The sequence below is a fragment of the Daktulosphaira vitifoliae genome, unplaced genomic scaffold (genome assembly GCF_025091365.1).
Source record: "Daktulosphaira vitifoliae isolate Bord-2020 unplaced genomic scaffold, ASM2509136v1 Scaffold_1, whole genome shotgun sequence".
Lineage (NCBI taxonomy): Eukaryota > Metazoa > Arthropoda > Insecta > Hemiptera > Phylloxeridae > Daktulosphaira > Daktulosphaira vitifoliae.
In genome coordinates this window covers 6,639,628-6,662,781 of record NW_026099572.1, presented here as the reverse complement: position 1 = coordinate 6,662,781, position 23,154 = coordinate 6,639,628, and the positions used below count along the sequence as shown (strand labels likewise).

Sequence of the window (23,154 nt, the reverse complement as noted above, 5' to 3'; positions counted from 1 at the left end):
GTTGCATAGTTGGGTCCAGTATAGATTTAATCTGACAGTGATTAAAATCACTATCATAAGAAACGCTTCGATGCAAATCAGTAGATAGTGTTTAATTCTAAGAAATTGGTGGATAATTACAAAAGCTACATTATCTGCTAGTTTCTTATTAATACCCTGATTAAGATAAAGTATGTCGAATGAAAAAGGGATTATTAAAAAATATTATTTCTCATAAAAAAATTTTGTTGATCCATACACTTTTCAATAAGTTATAGCATTATAAAGTTACAAATATAAAAAATAAAATCGAGAAATTTCACACAAAAATAGCATTTGGTAGCCGTTTTTTTAATATTACATTTGTTTTGAATTCAAAAGTCTGTTGCATAGAGAAATAATTAATAACATAGCTATCCACTGAATGTGCATAATTAAGAATTAAAGTAGCGTGCGTCATTTATAATTAATTATTAGTACTATTGTTAATTATTTAAGTTTCTACAGACAATACATCATAATAGGTATTCATTATAATTTTCTTGTGGAAATTAAAAAAAACAAATAATTCACGTGGTATTATATTAGTATTTACAAAAAATCGTTAAAATATTATATAATATATGTTTATAAATAATTACCAAACAATAGTTGTACGATTTTTTCAAGGGTTTCTAATAGTTCATCTCGTGACTTCATTTCTGGTTTAAAAAGATCCACTACGAAATCGTTTTTCTGAACACATAGGCTACCAAAAAATTCTAAATTCATAAGACGATCTGCTGTATCAAAGGAGGACCAGTTAGGCGGTTTAATAATATGACTCCAAAGAGTTTTTGACATTAATTGCAACCGTTTCACAAATTTCCTTGAGTACTTATCATTTAAATTATTCCTGAAGTATTTTATCTGCTCTCTATATTCAATTGCTTTTATTTTATTCAAGATTTTATCGAGAGCCGTAATCATAAGACCGTAAATTATATCATTTATTGAATCATCTTTCGTCAAATATAGTATTTGAATACTGTACATAGCTATAAGTATAATGTACTTGTTCATTCGTTGTTTACGAGCCTTCCAGTAAATTCTTCTTAAGAAATCATCTCTTTTTTGGTCGTTGTTGAAAGCAGTTGGATCGTCCCGAAATTCTCCAAATTTTCTTACATTTCCATGGGAATAAACGTATTCATTTTTCACCAATTCATATTTTTTAGCGAGTATATCATTGGGTAATTCATCATTAGCTTTAGACTTACAAAATATTGTAATTGTTATGATTGCAAATAAAAATCCTCTTTTATTATCCATTTAAAAAAATTATTTTCTTCTTTAATTCAATTTTATAAAACTATAGGAAATGTCTAATATATTTATTATATAGACTTATAGTAAAATGAACTTGTATTTTTTAAAAAATAAATTAATTTGTATAAATTTGTTTCTAATTTAAACGTCATTATTTACTTTTGTTATAAATTATACTTATTTATATATCATATATTTAGATTGTTTTAAATTTAAAATGAAATATCAAATAAATCAAATCAGGACTTGAAAGACTTTAAAATTAATTCTTGAAATAAATACAATTTCAGACTATTTCCAATAGCATTTTATTTTTGAATTCTTCTTAATCTGTAATTATTTTATTTCACAATTTTGTATAACTTATATCAATTAATGATTTAACGTGAAACCAAAGTTCCTGCTCATCTATGAACAAGTGGGTCCCTCAATTACTTGTTTTTTACTCTATTAAATTTGTGTTATCTCCAGAAAGTGGGAAAATGTAATATTATATAACAAAAATATAATTTCATTGGCCTAAATATTTTCGATCATTTACTTATACCTCAAAATTTATCATCTAATAACTAATCTGGATTTTTATTTAATTACATTCATACATTGATTTTTTTACATAGAAAATATCTACTAAGAAATACATATACAGAATGAGGGAGAATAATACAATTGGATGAGACTTATTCAACATAAAAATTCAAATAGTTATACTACCTATTTAAGATCTCTTTGGTATTTATTTAATATAAGTCCATAGAATTTAACTTAGAAAACGTGGAATTATGAAAATATTTTTCAGTTTTTGTTGTTGAAAAAATATTGAGAACATTTAATAAACTATACCTAATTTTGTAATTCTTTTTTATTTTAGCTATGTTAAACGTGTTTTATTTTTTAAATGTTACATTTGATTTTAATTCAAATGTCTGTTACATAGAAATGTAATAACATTTAAACTATCAAATATTATTATAATCGTTGATATACTTATGGAAATTAAAGAACTATGTGATATTGTTTCAGTATACGTTTACTATATACACAAAAACCGTTAAAATATGGTTTAAAAATGATGCAATAAATATTAAGCAAACAAAAGTTTAATTTCAAGGGTTTCTAATAAATCATCTCGTGACTCAATTTCTAGTTTAAAAATATTGTATTTTAAAATAAATTTGAAAAAAAATTGTTGCCATTAAGTGTATCCGTTTATAATTTTCTGAGGGTACTTATTTTTTGAAGTATTCCTGTAAAATTGTAACCACTTTATATAGTCTTGCCCTCTTAGTGTGTTCGAAGGCTATTGCCATAAAATAGTAAATTAAATCATTCATAGAACCATTCGAGTCATGTTTAATAATTCGACATATTTAATACACTGCTCTAAGTACATTGTACTTGTTCGTTTGGCCTGTACGAGCAAATGATAATGCAACATATTTAAGTTTTTTTTTCTTTTTTTTTCATTGCAGTTCCAAGCATTTGTTTGTTGCCATAATTCTCGAAATTTCATGATATTGCCACTATATCTTATGTGTTAATTTTTCACCAATTTATAGTTCTACTTAAATGTAACTTTGTCTAATTTCCCAATGACCTTTGACTTATTAAAAATCGTTATTTATAAGATTGTTAATAAAGTCGCTACATATACGAAACCGTATCTTTTTATACGCATTCTCCAATTAAATTATGTCATCTTTATAATATATATGCTTCTCTTTTTTCAATTCTCAGATACGTGGAACAAGATAACAATATAAAATTCATTAAATTCAAATGATTACATTTTCGACTTTGATTCACGGTGCCGTTAGCACGTCACAGGGATGAAATAATATACACATTGATACATGTTATAAATAAAAAATGCCATACAAATATTAATCGACGATAATTGTTGGCGTGTTTGTGAAAAATCACTTCTGTGGGAAGTGACCAGTAGAAATGGCGTTAGCATTTGCAGGTGTGTAAGATGATGTTATTAGACATTTCATCGGGTCTATTAATTTCTGTTACCATTTTACTCGGTCTGGTCCGAGCCACTGGCGAAATCATTAATTGTTTTTTATTGTCATCGCTAGTGCGTTTCGTGCGACACCAGAGAGTGGATGTGCTCCAGAAACATGTCCAAAATCACTATGAACCGACACACAGTAACGCTTTTAGTGTTTCACGACTGTTTGTTTTCCCATCGACAATCTCCGGACGTAATCTGACCAATTGTTTTCAATTTGGCCCCATCATGTCCCAAACGTTTTGATAACGTCCGCAGACAGGAAATCGAAAGTGTTTTTTTTTTTTGGAATTCCGGTGGTAGAACTGATGTTCATGTCGGTCTTTTATGCGTTTCCCTCCGCGGCAGACGTAGACAAACGCACAAAGAGACTTTATCATTTATGATTTTCCATTGAAGAACTTCGTCATCGCCGACCGAGTGTGTTGTACGCCGCGAGTATTATTCAGGAAAGCAAGTGGAGGGAAATACTCGTCCTGAGACATTTGAATACAAACACTTTACAACGACTTTAAGCGCTTGTTTGTACAAAAGTAGGGCAGTGGTGGGAGTTTAAATCATATACGAGTACTTAAGACGTTGTGTGTGTGTGTGTTATTTTTTTGTTCTTGCCGTTCAGAAGTTATCCGTGTAGCGTTTGCATTGCTAATGTCTATACACGTTGCACGTCTCCGGTTAAAAAGTGAACCTACTAGTGTAGGATAAAAATAAGACTGTGTGCCTCGTTCGAACGACTTTTTGACGTTTGGCCAACGGGAGGTGACACGGCGGTGTTGATTTTTCCAAAATTTTCATGCACACGTCGTTGTCGCTTATTGCACATCACGTATCAGTTAAAAAAATGATTTTTTTTTTTTATTTAGCCGGTCGACAGTGGTCGCATTCGTGCAACCGTGTGTAACGGATTAGGCCTGTCATACACTGCAGACGCACAAGGACCGTGAGATAACGTCACAGTGACTCATAACTTCTCCGAAACGCGTACGATAATAATAAAAAAATAATGACAAAATATAAATGACCCTCACCTATAGAAAACAAAAAATATACACACTACTCGTCTTTCGTAAGGATCGTACAAGTGAACAGGTTGGTTTGGTTTTTTTTGTTCTTGTGTGTGTAAGTGTACCCAGTTTTTCTTATTTGGTGTCTCTGCTGACTGTTTAAATTCCATAACAGCTAAGATTGTCGTTATCACCGACTATCGGTCATGACGGTGTCCAAAAAAATAGTAGTGAATACACTCCGGCTGTTGTAAAAACAATCGTTTTCATCTTTTCGGACAACAACGGGCCTGGGAAATGAGAAGTGAACGCCGCGGGTGCAACGGATTTAATCTGTACGTGATAATAAATTACACATAGTTCATGATCTGTTTCTATAGTAATAAAATACATCTCGAATATCTCCTCCGCAGGACCGTCCAAAACGGACGCGAAGAAGCTTACAAGAGACCTGTTTAGTCATTCAATAATGTCTGCGTATTAGAAATGTATTTATTTATTTCCATATCGACGACACGGTGGGAAAAAATTAACTATTTTATTAGACAAGCTGTCCGATAACGTCCTACAGAAATTAAATATATACATCAATAAAAAAAAATACATTTATTTTACTTCGTACGATTTACAAAATATTCCTTTGGGTTTTTTGCTGTCAAAAAAACAAACGTCCGGGGCAGGTCGTCGTCGAAAAATATTCCAAACTAGTACATTTAAATGGTAATATGAATCAAATTTAATCGGAATATTAAAAAAAGGTTACCGAAATATCTGTGGGTAAATGCGTGTAAAGTAAAAGTTATTAAATGGTACTTTTGGAAGACAATTTATATTAATTCTAGAAATAAAAGTTTTGTCCTTAATGGATTATTTTGTAAAAACGGCAATTACATTGATAAGGTATAAATAAAATAGAAACTTGGTGTTTAAGCTAAGTTCATTACTAAAGCTTTCAAATATTTTTTTTTAATTCGTGCAATCTTTAAAATTTTATATTTAAATAGAGTTGGAAACGAAAAAAGCTTTTATCATTTAAGAATATTGGCTGGTTCATAATCATAATACTAGTGCACAAACACAAGTCGTACCTACTCGCGTTACATACCTACTCAATGTATTCAAATGCTGCTACAGATTTATCGCATAAAAAAATTGTAAGAGCAAAATGTTTTTGTCATACTATAAAGTTAAAAGTATCGATTCCCATTTAAGAAAATACAAGTTGAGGTATTAGGTTAATTACATATCGTTGAAGAGTTTTTTGAACCAAATATGTCTTGTCTTAACAAACATTAAAAATGGCTATTAGTTTCTGAGAAAAGGAGTGTCGTATCCTTAACCGATAACCTCGTATGTATAAACACTAAACAATTATAAAAAAAACTGATATTTTATAAATAATTTATCAATGACCAAAGGTTAAAAAAAAAATGACATTCTCAAATACCTTGAAAAATCCTTTAGGTTTTCTGCTGTTAAATAAAACAAACGTCGGACACGAGTAGGCTTCCAAAAAAATTCCACAATAATGTCCTGTCGACCGTCGGGCATGTTTTACCGTTATTGCCATGGAAATAAATGAATAGATGCCACCAAAATACCTGCAAATTCTTCGTCTAGTACAATGTAATGTCAATTCGTGTTTACATTAACTACATTGTCGCAGACTTAACGACGGTCGTCTTCCGTTCACAATACAAATATAACTGCCTACCGCAGTACCCATTTAAAAGGTTTCTTGGTTTAGCGCACAGCGGTTTTTTTTTTCTTCAAATTTATCGAGGGCGCTGATTACAATGGTCGCGTATCATCAAACTGATCAGTTAAATTTTTGTGAGACACACGATGGTGCTAGTGAGATATTTTTTACCCGGCTCACGGAGACGGACACGGTAAAATCCGAAGCGGACGAGTTCGTTGATCCGCAGTGCAGTATGCGTCCACTGCGTACGGTCATTACTGTGTTGAGGGGATGCTTACTTGATATGTTAATTTCACGTCATCCATCATAGAGCGTGCAGTATTATTTTTCGTTCGTCTAAAAAACACATTCTTGTGCATAGATGTTTCAAAATTGACGTTCGATTTTTCAATTGTTGTCGCCCCAAAATATACCTGTAACTCGCGTTATGCGCCTGTGATTTTTTTAGGGAACGTCTCAATTATGCAAAGTGCGTCCGAAAATAAATATATTAGTGTCCAATTCGGAAGCCAAGTGCACTTGTACTGCACAGAAGAGTATCGTCGTTATGTATTACTGCGCCGGTACGGGCGTACTGATTGATGCGCTATGAATCGCATGTGAATATATTATCGTTGCTGACATTTATACATTTTTTATTGCCGCGTTTAATCGACGCGGTTTTCCCGGAACCATTTCATTGATCTGAGAGCAGAACGTCATCTGTCATCGTCACACAATGTCTCGTCTGCTGTCAGTTATTAATTTTGTTTTTTTTTTGTATTCTGCCATTCGAACAAATATCGTTCCCGCTTTCCGCTGTGTGGCCGCTCGCTTTTGTGTGTAAAATAAGTATTTATTAATGGGAACCTACTACGGTTTAGGCTGCGGGTGACCTGACGCCGCCGTGTGGATTGTGATAACGTCAGACCTATCAAAATGTCGTTAACTCTGTTAGATCAAAAACTTCCAACGCTTTCGACGACAACACCAGTTGTCACTACTAAGCGCTCATTTAAATTGCCGTGTTGTTCACCGGCGACACATTTCACACGCATAACTGCTCTACTGTTTTGTGCGATAAAAAATATTTTAACGGTCCGCCTAGTGCCGACATCGGCTTGTCAGCGTACGTCTGTCGCTGTTCTAGCCGTTAGCGCGCGCAGACGTCCGCATCCAATAACAGAGTAAACTTTTGCACGTCTCGGACGCTGTCCGCCTCGTGCCGGATCCGACAAAACCGCGTGGCGCCACCAACCCGCGAATCGTACCCACTTGCCGCACACCTCCTGCCCGCGTCGTTCAACGACATCGTGTGCGACACGGCCGCGTGTTGATGTCCACTGCTCAGGGGACGCTTGGAAACGAAAACGATTTATTACGCGGACTGGACGGCCGCTAGTGTGGGGCCGCCGGTCGACAAAAGATTTTCCGTTTTCGACCCGAGCCACCGTGCGACCGTGAAATTGCTCACGGTCGCCGAGATAAAAGGGAAACTTTGTGCAAGTCACGGCCGTTTGTGTACTGCGACGTGGTAAACTGAAACGAAAGAGAAATTGCGTTACGGCTAAACTTGGACTGTCCGCGCACCATACCCGTTGGTTACGACAGTCTGTATGTTGTTGTGTCGCAGTGACTTGTCGGCGGTATTGGGATGTAGAGAAGTATCACCAAATCAATTTGTTGTGTGATATTGCGAAGCATTGCGGTTTTCACTGACAAAAACGCATTTTATTGTTTCGGGTCTTATAAGTCTTCGTTGTTTTTTTGAGATTAAGACGCTTTTTTTTCCGCCTTGCAAAACCGTTGTTTTATGATGTAAAAAACGTATGGCGCTCATAAAGGTTACCAAAACATTAGTCGCCATAGTACTCCGACTTTTGGCCAATAATATAATTTTTTCAACCATGCGCCACTACAATATCAATTAGGTACTTTTTTTTAGTCATAACGTTATATTGTTCTTAGCAATGTACCAATAGCTTAGCCGGCTGGTAAGGCGAACTTAGCGTCGGCTTACCTTCCCCTGCCCGCACTCTTACCCTTCGGCCATTGGTTCTCAGCCGTGATAAGGTCGCGATGCAATGAAATGTGTATCGAAGGAAAAAACTGAGTAGCAAAAAAAAATTCATAACGCAGCGGTCGGCTTCCGATACTTTTCCGTTGGTCGATTATGTACGACGTGTGCGTGCCCTCTTATCGTTTCATCTTTTTATCAACGCCATAAGTTGATGATACGCACAAGCACCGCTCGGTTAGTATCTTGTAATATGCTATTTATAATGAATTCTAACTATGTAGTCACAGTCTTTCTTTAGCGTCACAGCAGCAATAAGTCGCTTTCTGTTTACTCGTCTGTATCGTTGAACATTGTTAACATAGTCAAAAAAACTGTTTCGTGTATTTAGAGAAAAAACAAGTCAGACGTTATTGCTGAAATTACACGAACTCCGACTAAAATTTTAATTATAATAGTAACAAATAGAACATTTTGCAAAAAACGTGTAAATATAATGATTAATAGTCTTGTTTTTCAATTGTTAAATTCTAAAATAAAAATACAGATTGTACGCATTAAAAAAAATAACAATTGTAACTATTTCAAATCGGTGTAGTTTAAAAATTGAGATTGAGATTTTATAAAGTAATAACTTAAAAGGTTCCTGGACGTTTTTCCTACACATTTATACAAAAATGAAGTTTTTCGCATTTGTTATAGTCGCTATGATAATAAACATAAGTTTTGTTAATGCAACTGATTGTACGATGGAGTGGCCCACTATTAAATTTGCAGAAGACTTGGAAAATATTAAAAATCATTTTTTATGGGAATACGTAAAAGAATATTATGTTAACGGATTCGACGGTAAAATAATTAAGTTGGATTTGTTGGTGTCTGATTCAATCAAAAACGGAAATGGAAACCAAATTAATGACGCTTATTGGAAAATTTTGCAGCGTATGAGTGATCGTACATATAAATATGCTTTTCTACTAATTTTTTATGGAAATGAAGCCCAGAAATCCGGAATGGATCAAACTGATGTTTTGAACATTTTAATAAATCCTTTCGATAAATTATATAGGACTTTGGACCAGATGGAATTTGACAGGGTTGTTGATTTAAGAAAGGAAATTCAACAAATAACGTCGTTACAAAAAGATCCTAAAAACGCATTGCATTTAATGGCAATGACACTGAACACACTTTTACTGTACTTTAATGAAACTATCGGATTACAGTCTAATTGTTGTTCAACTTTTCTTTCTTCATACTTAAACAAAAGTTCAATAGATATAAATCAGGAAACATTGGAAACAATTTTTAAGGAATTTCCTCAACCTCATAATAAAGATGAATCATATGATTTTCACATTATACCGCAAGAAAGTTGTGAGACGGCTTACAAACGATTATGTAAGATAATTACACTAATTGACAATGAATACTCAATATAATAATTAATCAAGACAATCTGTGTGTGTGTGTGTGTGTTTTTTTCTTTTTTTAATACAATTCAATTATTTGATGTTTGTTTTAATATTCTTTGAAACTGATGATAAAAATAAATCTGTATATAATACATTTACATTTATTTGACTTTATATAAATAAATTATTCACTTTAATTTATAAACATGTTAATTATTTAAAAAATATTTGAGTACTTCATGTAAATATTCCTATTCAATTTTAGAAGTTTCAAGAGATGTTTGTAACTTACTACAAGGTCTGTGGTTTATTATTATAAATTTTTTGATATCTCATTGCGTTGAAATAAAATTTATTGGAACATATCTATTTGTATGATGAACAAGTGGTCCCAAAATAATGCCATAGGTACATTTTTATAATAATTAATATTGTATTATTAATTGTGTACGATCACTCGATCGTACATAGTTAGATATACTTTGAGTACATCTAATTTGTGTGTCACTGATGAATTATTGAATATTTCTAACTCGAGTATATCTATAGTAAAAGTTTTTTGAAGAACATATCGGAGTATTAAATGTAGACCTAACTTAATAATAGGTATTGTTTTTTCTTGTTTAATCCTGTTCGTTTTTTGTTCTCACTATCATTGTTTGCTGGCGTTTCTCCTTCTGAATTAAAGTTGAATTATTATTTTACTTCTATGATTTTACAAATCGTATAAGTAAAGTAATTTAGTGTTTCCTTTTTCCTGTTCTTGCTGATCATTATTTATTTGCCTTTTAATTCTGAAGACTCAATAAAACAATAAATTGACTACAATAGTTTTCAAAATTGGTGTGTAAATATCGGTCTCCGTGTTAATTTATGAAAATGCTCCTAAATTTACTTCAATCGTTGTAAATCATGTGATACTTATTTATACAACAAAAATGGTGTGTGTTAAATAAAGCAAGCCGCGTTATAGATTTGGGTGTAATTTTAACGTCATATTTATTGTTTTATGAACATATCTCAATAATGTACAGCAAAGCCCTACGGGTTTTTTGTTTTCCAAAAAGTAATTCTTGGGAATCCAATAATTTGTCTTATCTAAAGATGTTATATTTTACTCTTTTAAGATCAATTTTTGAATACGTGTCTATTATATGATCACCTTACCAATTTGAGTTAGCTAGTAAAATAGAGTGTTCATAGTTGCTTCTTTTTTCGTATGATGGCATTTAAACTGAATAAAGTTTATGTGTCACTCGCGTACAATTGCTAGTGATTAATATAAATAATAATTAGATATAAATTGTATACAAAATTGATTTGTATTGTTTATAAGTTGAGACCTAAGGACCATTGTATGGGTCCTAAGGTTCGTATATATTCGTGTGGGTTTTCCCATCTTCTTTATACACACGCGCAGCTTTTCAAAGAGGACGTTAAAGACAAATAGAGAAATAACAAATTGAAATCTATTATAGTTTTTGTCTTTTAGGCGCTATATAAGTTGCGATAAAGTTATAAAATATTTTATAAATTAGCAAATAATAGGGTGTTTTCTACATATAAAACTGAGGTCAATGATTCCTCCTCGATTTAAAATAAGAATTTCCTTTTTCAAGTGTAACATTACAATGTTATTTATTTAGCATAATAATCCAAACTTTTTTTTTTTTATAAAAATTGAAATTTTCATAAAAATGGACTGAATAAATTTATTTTAAATTTTACAAACCGTACTAAATATTAAATTATTTGTAAAAAAATATAAACTATTTCTAGGAGTAACCTAGAAATAAGTTTTACCTCAATGCGTAGATAATAATACTACTTCGTTGCCCGCCCATGTCTTAATAAATGTGATGAGTAGCTTTCATATTTGTTAATCAAATAATAATTTTGGCGTGCGACACATAAATCAAATGTTATATTTATATAAGTACTCGCAGGATTAGTGATTACAATAAACTTGTGTAAATAAAAAAAAAGTCATTATAAGTAAGCAAATAAAATTATGTTTTAAATTTTAGGAGAATTAAAATATTTTAAGTATTAATTTAAATTTTTTTTTTTTTTGAAGTTATAGTTCATTATTCAATGTTCACTAAAAAACTGAAAATTGAGAATATTCTTAGTGTTTGCTTTTATAGTTCACAAACTTATGTAATTTTATAATACTCCGAAGTGAAGCGTTGTTTAATTTGTAATTGTAATTTTTACATTATAGATTTAAAAATCAAACACAATTCCAATATTTGTAAAAAAATATCATAAAACGATTAATTATATTTAGTTGAATTTACGCAGTCAAATTAAGATGAAAATGTTTTCGCTCGCTATTGACACAGTACTAATTACTATATGTTCAGTAGCATGTCTTAATTCATCTACGATTGTTGAAGTACAATCCATTTATAAACCAACTATAAAAGACTTGGAAGAAATCCAAAATCATTTTTTATGGAATTACATAAAAGAAGAACGGGTTAAAACGTCATATCAAAAGTTCGTTTCAAAACCTTATGATTTTTATGTCGAGGAAACAATCAGAACTCAAATAGAGAGTCGAATTAATCGTAGTTATTGGCGAGGTATGCAATTTATAATTAATCGAACTTATAGATACACCTTATTGTTAGCTCTATTTGCCTACGAATCGCTAAAGTTTGGAGTGGAACAGTCTTACCTTTTGGAAGGCATCGAAAAAGCTGCTAAAAAATTGTACAAAACTATACAACATTTAAGATTTGATAGAATGGAAGATTTAAGAGCGGAAATTATTGATTTGACGACACTTGGCGGTAATTTTAAGGATGCTCTAAATACAGTTACGTCAACGATGAACAGATATATTTTATATTTCATTACTACTTTTGATCTAGAAAAAATCAAAATGTTCAAACACTTTTCTTTGTATTTAAAAAGTAAACCGATAATTCTACCACTGGAAGTAAGGGCAAGATTACTAAGTGGATTTCCAACTCATCGTGGTTATCATAAATATGATTTCCATGTGCCTCCTGTAGGAGTCATTGAAGCCGTTCCTAAATTAATGAATATTATTCAGCTTATTAATAGTGAATACTTAGTTGAATAAGTGGTTTTGATTAAATTATTATTAATTAATTAAATTAATCTTTGAACTGTTTACCTTAAACTCGATAAGATTCTACGATATTATAAGCATGTGTAAATTATAATAATAAAATATCTAACTGTATTGATATTTAAATGTTTAAATAGTTTTTTCAAATCATTTTAGGATTACTGAATTTAAATATGAATCTATTGCTATTACTAATAATTCTACAGGTGATTGGAGGGGTTCAAAATTTGTCGNTACTAATAATTCTACAGGTGATTGGAGGGGTTCAAAATTTGTCGATTTTGAAGTCTTAAAATGTAATATTGATATTAATTATACTCACTAGAAAAAATAAACTGTTTAAAAGTTCTAAATTATTGTTTAATTAATTTTAACTTAAGTGACACAAAATAAAATAATTTCGCGAGGTAATCTGATTAATAGAATGATAATGAGCTCATTGTAGTTATATCATCCATATTATGGAGCAATACCAAGATAATAAAATTTTTAAGTGATAATTATGTAAGACATTAGTAATTGGAAAGAAATATATGTGTTATTATTAAAAAAATGTTTTACTACTAAACTGTGTTAATCAATCACGAACAGTTAAAATAATGTTTTTTTTTATTTATTTAACAACATGTTTTATTAATGTCTGTACGATTTCTTAGCAAATATTAGCAACTAAAAAACATGTATATCGATAGACTTGAAACTTTTTTTTTACCACAAAGCTCAACGAAGAATTATTTTTAGAAAACTTTTTGTGCGTAATTGTTAACCAAATAAAATTATGATTTAAATTTTAGTAGATTTAAAATAATTTAAGTATTAATTTAAATTTTTTTTATGAAATTATAGTTCATTATTCTAAGTACACTTAAAAACTGAAAATTGACAATATTCGTAGTGTTTGCTTTTATAGTTCACTGACTTGTGTATTTTTATAAAACTCGGGAGTAAAGCGTTGTTTTATTTGTAATTTTTACATTAGATTCAAAATTAAACATAACTTCAATAATTGTAAAAAAAGTATATAAAACCATTAATTATATTTAGTTGAGATTTCATTTAACGCAGTCAAATCAAGATGAAAATTTTTACACTTGTTGTTGCCACAGCACTAATTACTGCATGTTCAGTAATATTTATTACAAAATCTAGGACTGATGGAAAACAATCCATTTATAAACCAACTATAAAAGATTTAAAACAAATCCAAAATCATTTTTTATGAAGATACACCTTATTGTTAGCTCTATTTGCCTACGAAACGATAAAGTATAGAATGGAACAGCCTTACCTTTTGCAAGTCATCGAAAAAACTGCTAGAAAATTGTACAAAACTGNTATGTCGAGGAATCAATCATAACTAAAGTAGAGAGTCGAATTAATCGTAGTTATTGGCGAGGTATGCAATTTATAATTATTCGAACTTATAGATACACCTTATTGTTAGCTCTATTTGCCTACGAAACGATAAAGTATAGAATGGAACAGCCTTACCTTTTGCAAGTCATCGAAAAAACTGCTAGAAAATTGTACAAAACTGTAGAACCTTTAAGATTTGATAAAATGGAAGATTTAAGAACGGAAATTTTGGATTTAACGAAACTTGGCGATAATCATAGAAATGTTTTAAAAACAATTACGTCAACGATGAATAGATATATTTTATATTTTATCACTAATTATCAAATAGAAAAAAATAGAATGTTCGATAACTTTAGTTCGTATTTAAAAAATCAACCGATAATTCTAACACTGGAAGTAAGAGAAAATTTACTAAAGGGAATTCCAACTCATCGTCGTTTTGATCCATTATTTAATTTCCATGTGCCTCCCCTAGGATATTCTGAAGCTCTTTATAAATTAATAGATGTTATTGGTCTTATCGATAGTGAATACTTAGTTGAATAAGTAGTTTTGATTAAATTATTATTAATTAAATAAATTAATCTTTGAACTGTTTACCTTAAACTCGATAAGATCCTAAGATATTATAAGCATGGGTTAATTATAGTAATAAAAAATCTAATTTTATTGCTAATTGTATCAATTTTTAAAGACATACAAGTTTTTTTTAAAGATTGTAGGATTACAGAATTTAAATATGAATCTATTGCTATTACTAATGATTCTACAGGTGTTTGGAGGTGTTCAAAATTTGTCGTTTTTCCTAAAAGTCTTAAAAGTTTTTACTATAAGAATTAAGAGTGTTGTAGAACAATTTTTCTTTTGCTAAACATTAAATTTTAACTCTTAAAATGTACGTTTTATTCGTATATATTTACTTTTACGGCTAAAATTTGTTTTATAAGTTCTTTTTTTTTTCTAATATAAAAGCTGTTATGTACTCTGCTAATAGACTTCCTATACTTTTAAAGGTTACTAAGTAGTCTAAAAATTTNTTCAATTAGTAAAAATGCGTTTTTTGTGAACTCCCCATTAATCCGGCGTTTTCGTTAATCCGGCAGTAGCGTGGTCTGATATTTGTCGGATTACCGAGATTCTACTGTATATTAATTAAAGTAGAATAAAACAAAAAAATCAAATTTTAATGAGAATAAAATTGAATTTTTATCATTTAAATAATAATTAAGTATTAAAAATTTTTTTTTTCATACATTGGAACACTGCGCATAAAGAAAGAACGTGTTTAAATTTCATAGGACACTTTTATTTCAACTAATGACTTTTTTAAGTGATCGAATGTATAAAAGTTGATGAGACATACTCTCGTTAACAAATTAATGAATATTATTCTATGAATTTTTAGAAAAATGTTGTCGATTAACAAAATAAAACGTTCATGTTTTCTCAATTTCAATATAGTAATGAATGTAATTTCTATAATCTTCCTCGAGGAAGTAATATTATTAAGGTAAAACAATTTGTTTTCTATTGCAACAGTTATTAAAATAAGTTTGATGACTCGTGTAAAAGAACAAGTAGACAAAGTCATCACNCTCGTTAACAAATTAATGAATATTATTCTATGAATTTTTAGAAAAATGTTGTCGATTAACAAAATAAAACGTTCATGTTTTCTCAATTTCAATATAGTAATGAATGTAATTTCTATAATCTTCCTCAAGGAAGTAATATTATTAAGGTAAAACAATTTGTTTTCTATTGCAACAGTTATTAAAATAAATTTGATGACTCGTGTAAAGGAACAAGTAGACAAAATCATCACCGAATTGATATGAAAGACTTATAAATTTATAAAAAATTAATTTTTATGGCTCCATATTAAAAAAAAACATGTTCAAATTACGGAAGACACTTGTGCTTCGTTCAATTATTTTTCCAATAATTTTATTGAAACTAAAATTAATGACAAGTGTTACGTGCACTTTGTAAGGGAATGTACTTCGTTAATAATCGAACATAAAATAATGCATTTTTGCTAATTATTTACGAATAAACTTCTTGGAATAGATGTTATTAATAACTCTTACAAACTTTTGATACAATTAACATAACCTGTAATTTTTTTTTTCAATTTTTTTCATTCTGAGACTACGTTAAATGCATGTTTTTATTCGTGAATATATATATATATATATATTAATTTTTGAAATAACCATATTTTAACATTGCTTATAAAAATGTTTAATAAGTCAACAACAATGTTAAGACGTATTGAGTTACCCACGCTGCATACAAAAGTATATCTATTATATTGCCTGTAACTCAATAAGTTGAGTTTCATAATTAGCCCAGTAAAAGAAACGCTCTGAAAACCCATTTGTATGGTACGGAACACCTTTTGAAGGATCTAGTTGATCAGTTGTTACAAAGATCATTGATTATATTATTTCGCGGGACAGCTGATCACCAGCATCTTGCTCTACTCATCCCCTTGCCCACCCATCTCGTCAAATCGATTGTCATCCGTGTACAGTTCATTGTCATAAGTGACTGACTGTCGTTTTTTTTTTACGTGTCGTTTTTTTTCTGTTGCCAGCGCCTTCGCCTGAATAGTAAATTGTTCGCCATAGTTTTCTTATTTTTTGTTTATTAATGCGCCCTTGTGCTCAAAGTTTACGTGCCCTTGCACGACACTAGTGATTGGGCACTAAACATTATCATTGCCGTATTCTCTGTGCTCATCTGCCATTACGTGCCTGGATCTGCACTCTGACTCTTCATACTCGGATGTTCGACACCATTACCACAAGATCTCATACAGTCCACTCATCATCGTCAGCAACGTTATCTTTTCAGCTGCGTTTTATACTATTTTTAATGTTAATTATTGTTTGTTCTAATTGAGATTAATTATTTTGTTTTATGCCGCTTCGCCGGCCACTGGTATTTAAGGGCCCCCCGTTACCCCTTAAATTTAAGATACTCTCTGAGCAATTTCTAATATATGTGATTATTTGTTATTTAATTATTGTCGACTCTCGTTTACTTATTGGATGTATAGACCCACTCTCATCATTATTAACGTTTTATTAAACAGGCTTAAGGTAAATCGGCGTTCTAGTGCGGTGCACAACTAGCCGTCCTACGGTCTAGCTGCCTCGTACGCAACACCATTTAAAAGTTAAAAAAAAAAAGTGCATTTTTATTTTTTAGTCTAAGAATACAAATATTGTAAAAAAAAAAAAATGTACAGCGAAATAAAAATTATATTATAAGAATTGTCAGTTAGATCTATTGCCAGCTGAATTAATTGTGAATGTTATAAATATATGTATGAGTAATTAAAATAAAAAAAATATTGCCCGTTAGAAATTAATTTTTTTATTTGCATAACATAAAGTTGTATTAAAATAGAATTTTTTTTAAATATTTGACATTTTAAATAAGTTTTCATAAATCATACGTCATAATATTTTTATGTGTAATAAATTTTTATATTTTTAACTATTTCAAGAATTATTTAGAACCATAATGAATTTTTTTGTACTGGGAATTTTGTCTTAAATTTATTTTACGTCATTATTTGATTAAGAAATAACAGTGAATATCACAAATCAGGGAAATATTGAATATGACTATTATTAAAGAAGAATTAAATGTTGCTTTTCTTAAAGTTCAATTAAAATTAAAACAAATTTGTCTTATATTTTTGTATTTTTAGAATTACCTTGTCAGCAATATTTAAGTTTATGCTGAATATTTATGGTCTTGTTATTTGTAATAAACAAGTACAATAAGCTAGAAATAAAAAAATGTAATGTAACTGTTTTTAAATGTTTTCCTAAAAGTAATGACTCGATTTAAATAATGTTTTAAAAGACTTTGACGAATATTTTAAAAGATTTTAGCTACTAAAATATTTCAAATTAAGATGATGCCTTTTGCTATTTTTGTGATTACTATTACAATAAGTACTATAAGCTTTGTAAAAACAACTTACAGTACTCCTCTTAAAGAAGATTTGGAAAAATTGAAACTTTATTCACAATGGGAATACATAAAATATAGTCCTGTGGAGACTGGTAATAATTGTATTACATTCAGCCAATATGTTCGAGAAGCAATCGAAGGTGAATCAAAAACTTTAATAAGCAGTGCCTATTGGAAATGTATGGAATTAATGTGCGATAGAATAAACAGATATGTGTTTTTACTGACTCTTTATAGCCACAAAGCAATTAAACTTGGGCAAACACCTTCTTGGGTATTAGAAAAAACTGGAGTACCTTTAAAAATGCTACTGGAAGTATTAAAACGGTTAAAATTAGACAAAGACAATAGTAAATTAAATACAGTTGAAATATTAAAAAATTTAATTGAACCCGAAGATAAAAATAAATTGTATTATGATATGAATACGATGATTGAAAAATTTGTTTTTCACTTTCTAGAGACTTACAATATATTTAAGCCTAATGTGTTAAACTATTTATTTTCAAAATCAAAAAATTTATATACCATAAATATACCTGAGCCTTTTTTAATACAGGTATTTCCTCAATTTCCTAAACCTAACAGTAAATTTTATTCCATACCTCAAGATTATAATGAAGTTATTAATAAACTAGAAGAGATCGTTGAACTTGTGAAAACGGAATACGAAAATGAAGAAGTCTCAGAAACAGAATAAAAATGGGCAGATTCCATCTCAGGGATGAATCATTTTGTTGTTTTTATTTTATTTTATTTCTTAAACTTAATTGAAACAATAGTTAAATTTTGTTTTTATATCGAAAGGATATGTTTATTCAATACTATTGATTTTAATACATTGTTGTTGTTATTGCTTTTAAATAAAATTATTTTATTGATTTGCAAAAAATTATTTTGCGCTCGTAGTGTTATTAGTAAATTTTAGACTGGTCGATAACAACTTTTGGGCGAATGCTTCGGATGTTATTATCATTTTTATACCTGTGCAAAAGGAAGACTACAACCGGCAAACCATCGATGATATCCAGTCCTCACTACCAGATATAACTTTAAATCGATAATGACCTCTGAACTACTGGTCTAAAAGTTGTTATAAATTTCCTAGTCGCGTCATTGTCTATTAAATAAGCTAGTTAATTAAGTACATTGTCATTTGAAGAAATAAAATTGATACTCCTATAATTTGTGAGAGATTATTCCAATAAGGTATTTATAGCTGATAATTCAAGGACCAACTAATAATAAAAAAAAAAAAACTAGTTTTTTTACTAGTATTGTATTTATTTTGTGAGTGATCAAGCTACTAAACTCGGCTTTAATTTATCATTATGTTCTAAGGTTAGAAATAAATATTGATACAAGTCGGAATTGTCTAAATAACGATTGTTTAAAATTAATTTTTTATTCGTCTAACACTATTTGATTTATTATATTGAATTATAAGTCATAGTCTGAATATTAAAACAATTTATTTCTAATCGCACACAAATAGGTATTTTAACTTAGTACATACAAACGAGATTGGGCATATTGTTTCAAGGTATTGAGAAAAACATTTTTTTAGCGTTTAGAAATGGCGCATCGTTAAAATTAAAAATTATTTGCGTCGCACTAGTCGTTGTTTTAACTCACCCTTCCCCCCCTCCCCTCCCTTAAAGTTGACCCGACCCTGCAAAGTAATACACCGTCGTCAGCTGTAAAATAAGATTATCGTTTGATTGCACTCCGGCGAGTGTACGGAACGCGTTAGTATTCAATTGCGACAATTAACGGCCGTCTCGTCGCGTCGGCTATTTTTCTCGGGAACAGCAGCGACATGTAAATATTACTTGAAAACCGATTTCAGTGTGCAGGACTCGCTATGCAGTAGAACGGGAATGCGCAGACACGGCGGGACAATAATTTTGTCTTCTATTCAAACATTGAGCGGTCGGTTCTATTCCGCTCTAACAAATTTACATTCAATGTGATGTTGCAACACAACGCTCCCGTTTGATGTGTACGCGTACGCGCGCATTATAAATAACTGCAGGTTTGCTGTGCACGGACGACTTTTTATTTCTATTGGCCGAACGCGTTTTACCGGACAAACACGTGTTATGGAGACGGCGACGGTTCAATGGCGAATTCATCCGGTACGATTGTCTGTTGCCAAAGCGCACGGTTTGTAACGTTCTCCTAAAGCAATTGTCGCCGCGGGCTGTCCAACGGCCGGAATTCGTCTGTGCCGTCGCCGTCGCCCTCGACATATTAATACGCGTGATATTTCGCGGGACGTGCTCTTTGATCTGCGATGCGACAGCCGCTGGACGTCGCTTAGCATTCAAGTGCACACTCGATGAACAGCGAAAACGACAACGCGGTGTTGGCTTTCTCGGGGCAATCGTTGTGATTTCGCTGGCGTTCGGTTCTTGTTGTGCGTCATCGCACAACCGTCGGGTTCAAAGGAATACACGTGGCAGATCGTTTTGTACGAGGAATGCGAGTTGCATAAAAAAACTCCAAAGTAGTACAAAAAAATAATAATAATAATAACGGGGCAAAAAAGCGGAGTGCGTACAGCCAATGAGACCCGCCTTCTGTTGTTAGACATTTTCCATGCGGAAAGTTACACGTGAATGGTTTCCACTTGTAAAATGTGACTGGCCGTTCGCGATAGGCCGAGGAAAGTGCGTCCGACGTTTTTTTGCGCTTATCTTCCGCTTTTAACTATGCGATATTTTTTATTGCGGGAATGTTTTCCGGAATCCGACCGCGATTACATTAAAAACATGTATACACTCCAAAGATAATAATAATATCTCAAAAATACAAAACGCGTACCCGCCCGTGCGATTCTAATTACCCTAAATCCGTGTAAGATTTGACGTCGTGACCGCCTTTTGTAAAAACAGTATCAATGAAATCTTGTTTAGCTCATACATTTGTCTATTCGTCGTTATCTAGTAATGTCATTCTGGGGAGGGGGGGGCAGTTGTCGGTTTTAGGAAAATTCGGTTTTCAATGACTGTAGTATATGCGTGCGATTATCGAATGACCAGCGCTGGTGAAGTGGCAACAGCAGTAGCCGAACCAAAACAAGCGCACGTCTCTAGGTGGCCCCAGACAAACGCCACACGCGAACCGCAAAAAACGGACAATCCGTGAGATTCGGTCTTGGACGCTGTCGTCCGTGTTAGGCGGCCGTACGATAATATACGGACAGGAGGAGACGGTTCGTGAACACAGCGGGCAGTAAACATTTTTTCGTTGTCTGTCCATGTAATGTTCCAACTGTCGTTTGCTATCGGGTTCCTTTTGCCGTATAAATTATGCGGTCGGCGACATTATAAAACAACGGGTAACGCTGGGCGATCAGTGCGTATCATGAAAAAAATATATAAAAAAACACACACACAAATAATAGCTATAATAACAACGATTATGCGACGTTTGTAAAATAAATATAGATGTATATTGTAACATGTTTGTGTGTAAAACATATTCACGTGCACACGAAAAACATAATTCCGAGTAACATGTCATTGCAGTGTGTGGTGCGAGAGGCTTTGGCAATGGCGTCTCGGCCGTCGCAACGACTTGTGCACCGCCTGTTCGAGGCCGCCGCCGCCGCCGCGTAGTGAAGGTGTTGTTTTTCTGGGACAGCATGCGGTCCACCCCGTCCCGCGTCCACCGGCCAATACGCGCGGGATTATTGTTTTTTTTCGTTTAGATAAACTTGGCGATTATTCGCGCGGCCCTCTCCGCCCCGGCCGTCGGTACACGACGCGAGTGTAATGAAGTCGCTCCACTGTCGCGGTGGCACGCAACGCGTCACTCACACACCGCCGGCACATTGTGCACGACGGCCGGACACAAACGTTGGGAATTATTGCTATCAGATAAATGTGGACACCGCGCGTTCCTATCTGCGATGATCGTATAGGAGAATAATAATTATCGCCCAACGGATGTACACACACGACCGATCGATCCTACGCCCGAGAGAGAGTATGATGTCAGCCGCACTTTAGTGCCAACAACATTATTGTTCGCTTATCGGTTACCACCTCGTACAATTGTCTCGGCTATTTCGCAACCAGAGTCGCCGAGTTTCGCCTACTCGGTACTATTGTCCGCTCATAATGGTTTTCGCGTGTAAAGCTTTTGTGAAAAACAACGTGTGAGTCATTGTTAGCCACGACCGCCGCCGNAAAAACTACGTGTGAGTCATTGTTAGCCACGACCACCGCCGCCGAGTTGACACGAAAAACAGGTTCACTTTTGGTTAAATCCGTCTTAATTAACTGAGCTCGCCGACGACGAGCCAAAGCATATTTGTACTGTTGTTTCAGAATGCTTACAAAGCGTGAAATATTTTTTTTTTTTTAAGAAGATTTACGGGACAAGACACGAGTCGAGTGTTAACTGCACAAAAATCAAACGGTATTAATGTCTAAAGTCGATACGAATGTCTTAATTAAAACGTAGTGTTTAAACGTGAGCTTGTTAGTATTAACGCGTCGAGTGTGTAATTTCTTCAAACAGACTTTATCCACATGTACTTATCACGCGTAATACATTTTAATAACTGTCCCGATTGTCGTTTGAAATATTTCTGAAAAACTTGTATTTGAATTACTCAAAGTATTAACGTGATCGTTCACCTCCTTGCCGCGCGTGTCACTAAGTTTAACCACTTATACTTTACGATCGGTTCGCGTTATTGTTTTTAATACAAGTACACATTTTTCTCCACCGACAGACTGTCGTGTAACGTGTTGGCTCGACGCAAAACGATTACCATAATATATAACACTTACCGCAGCAACGTCGCCGTCCTAATTGAAGTCCATTACTTATTCGCCATTATTACCACCAGTTCATTTGAAGTGTCCGAATTACAACCGTTTTCAATCCGCTCTGTCTATACGGCCAGAGTTTTTTATGTCCATCTGTACAATGTCGTTGCGCTTGTAGCGTAAAAAAAATAAAACACTACCAATAAAAAAATATATATTTATACACCATTTTTATTGAAACGCGCGAGAAGCGCTGGGCGGACAGTCGCAATGTATTAATTGCAAGACGCGTATAAAACGGCGACGGACTGTTCTCTTCGTTTGCCGCCTCCTCTGCCGCCATCACCGCGTTAGAGCACCGGTAATTTTCGCCGGGACAACCGCTATAGTACCGTCCTGTAAACGCGCTGTTGTCCGGCCAAACTTTTAAACGTGTAATTTGACACGCACACGCCGCTCGCTCTGCCGTAACCTGCATAGTTAAATAATGTTGT

The 23,154-nt window shown here is 32.4% G+C and overlaps 2 protein-coding genes across 2 annotated transcripts in view; one reads left to right on the top strand and one right to left on the bottom strand.

The window, feature by feature from the left end:
- The window catches only part of LOC126895208 (uncharacterized), a 99,084-nt gene extending 80,313 nt beyond the window's left edge, over window positions 1–18,771 (top strand). Inside the window, exon 2 of the mRNA XM_050666862.1 lies at window positions 18,482–18,771. Within this exon, the coding sequence (XP_050522819.1) occupies window positions 18,482–18,576 (95 nt within the window). The 3' untranslated portion in view covers window positions 18,577–18,771. The remainder of the gene's footprint in view (window positions 1–18,481) is intronic.
- Window positions 1–23,154, bottom strand: part of LOC126910446 (lysine-specific histone demethylase 1A-like) — a 357,992-nt gene that overhangs the window by 234,307 nt on the left and 100,531 nt on the right. The window lies entirely within an intron of this gene.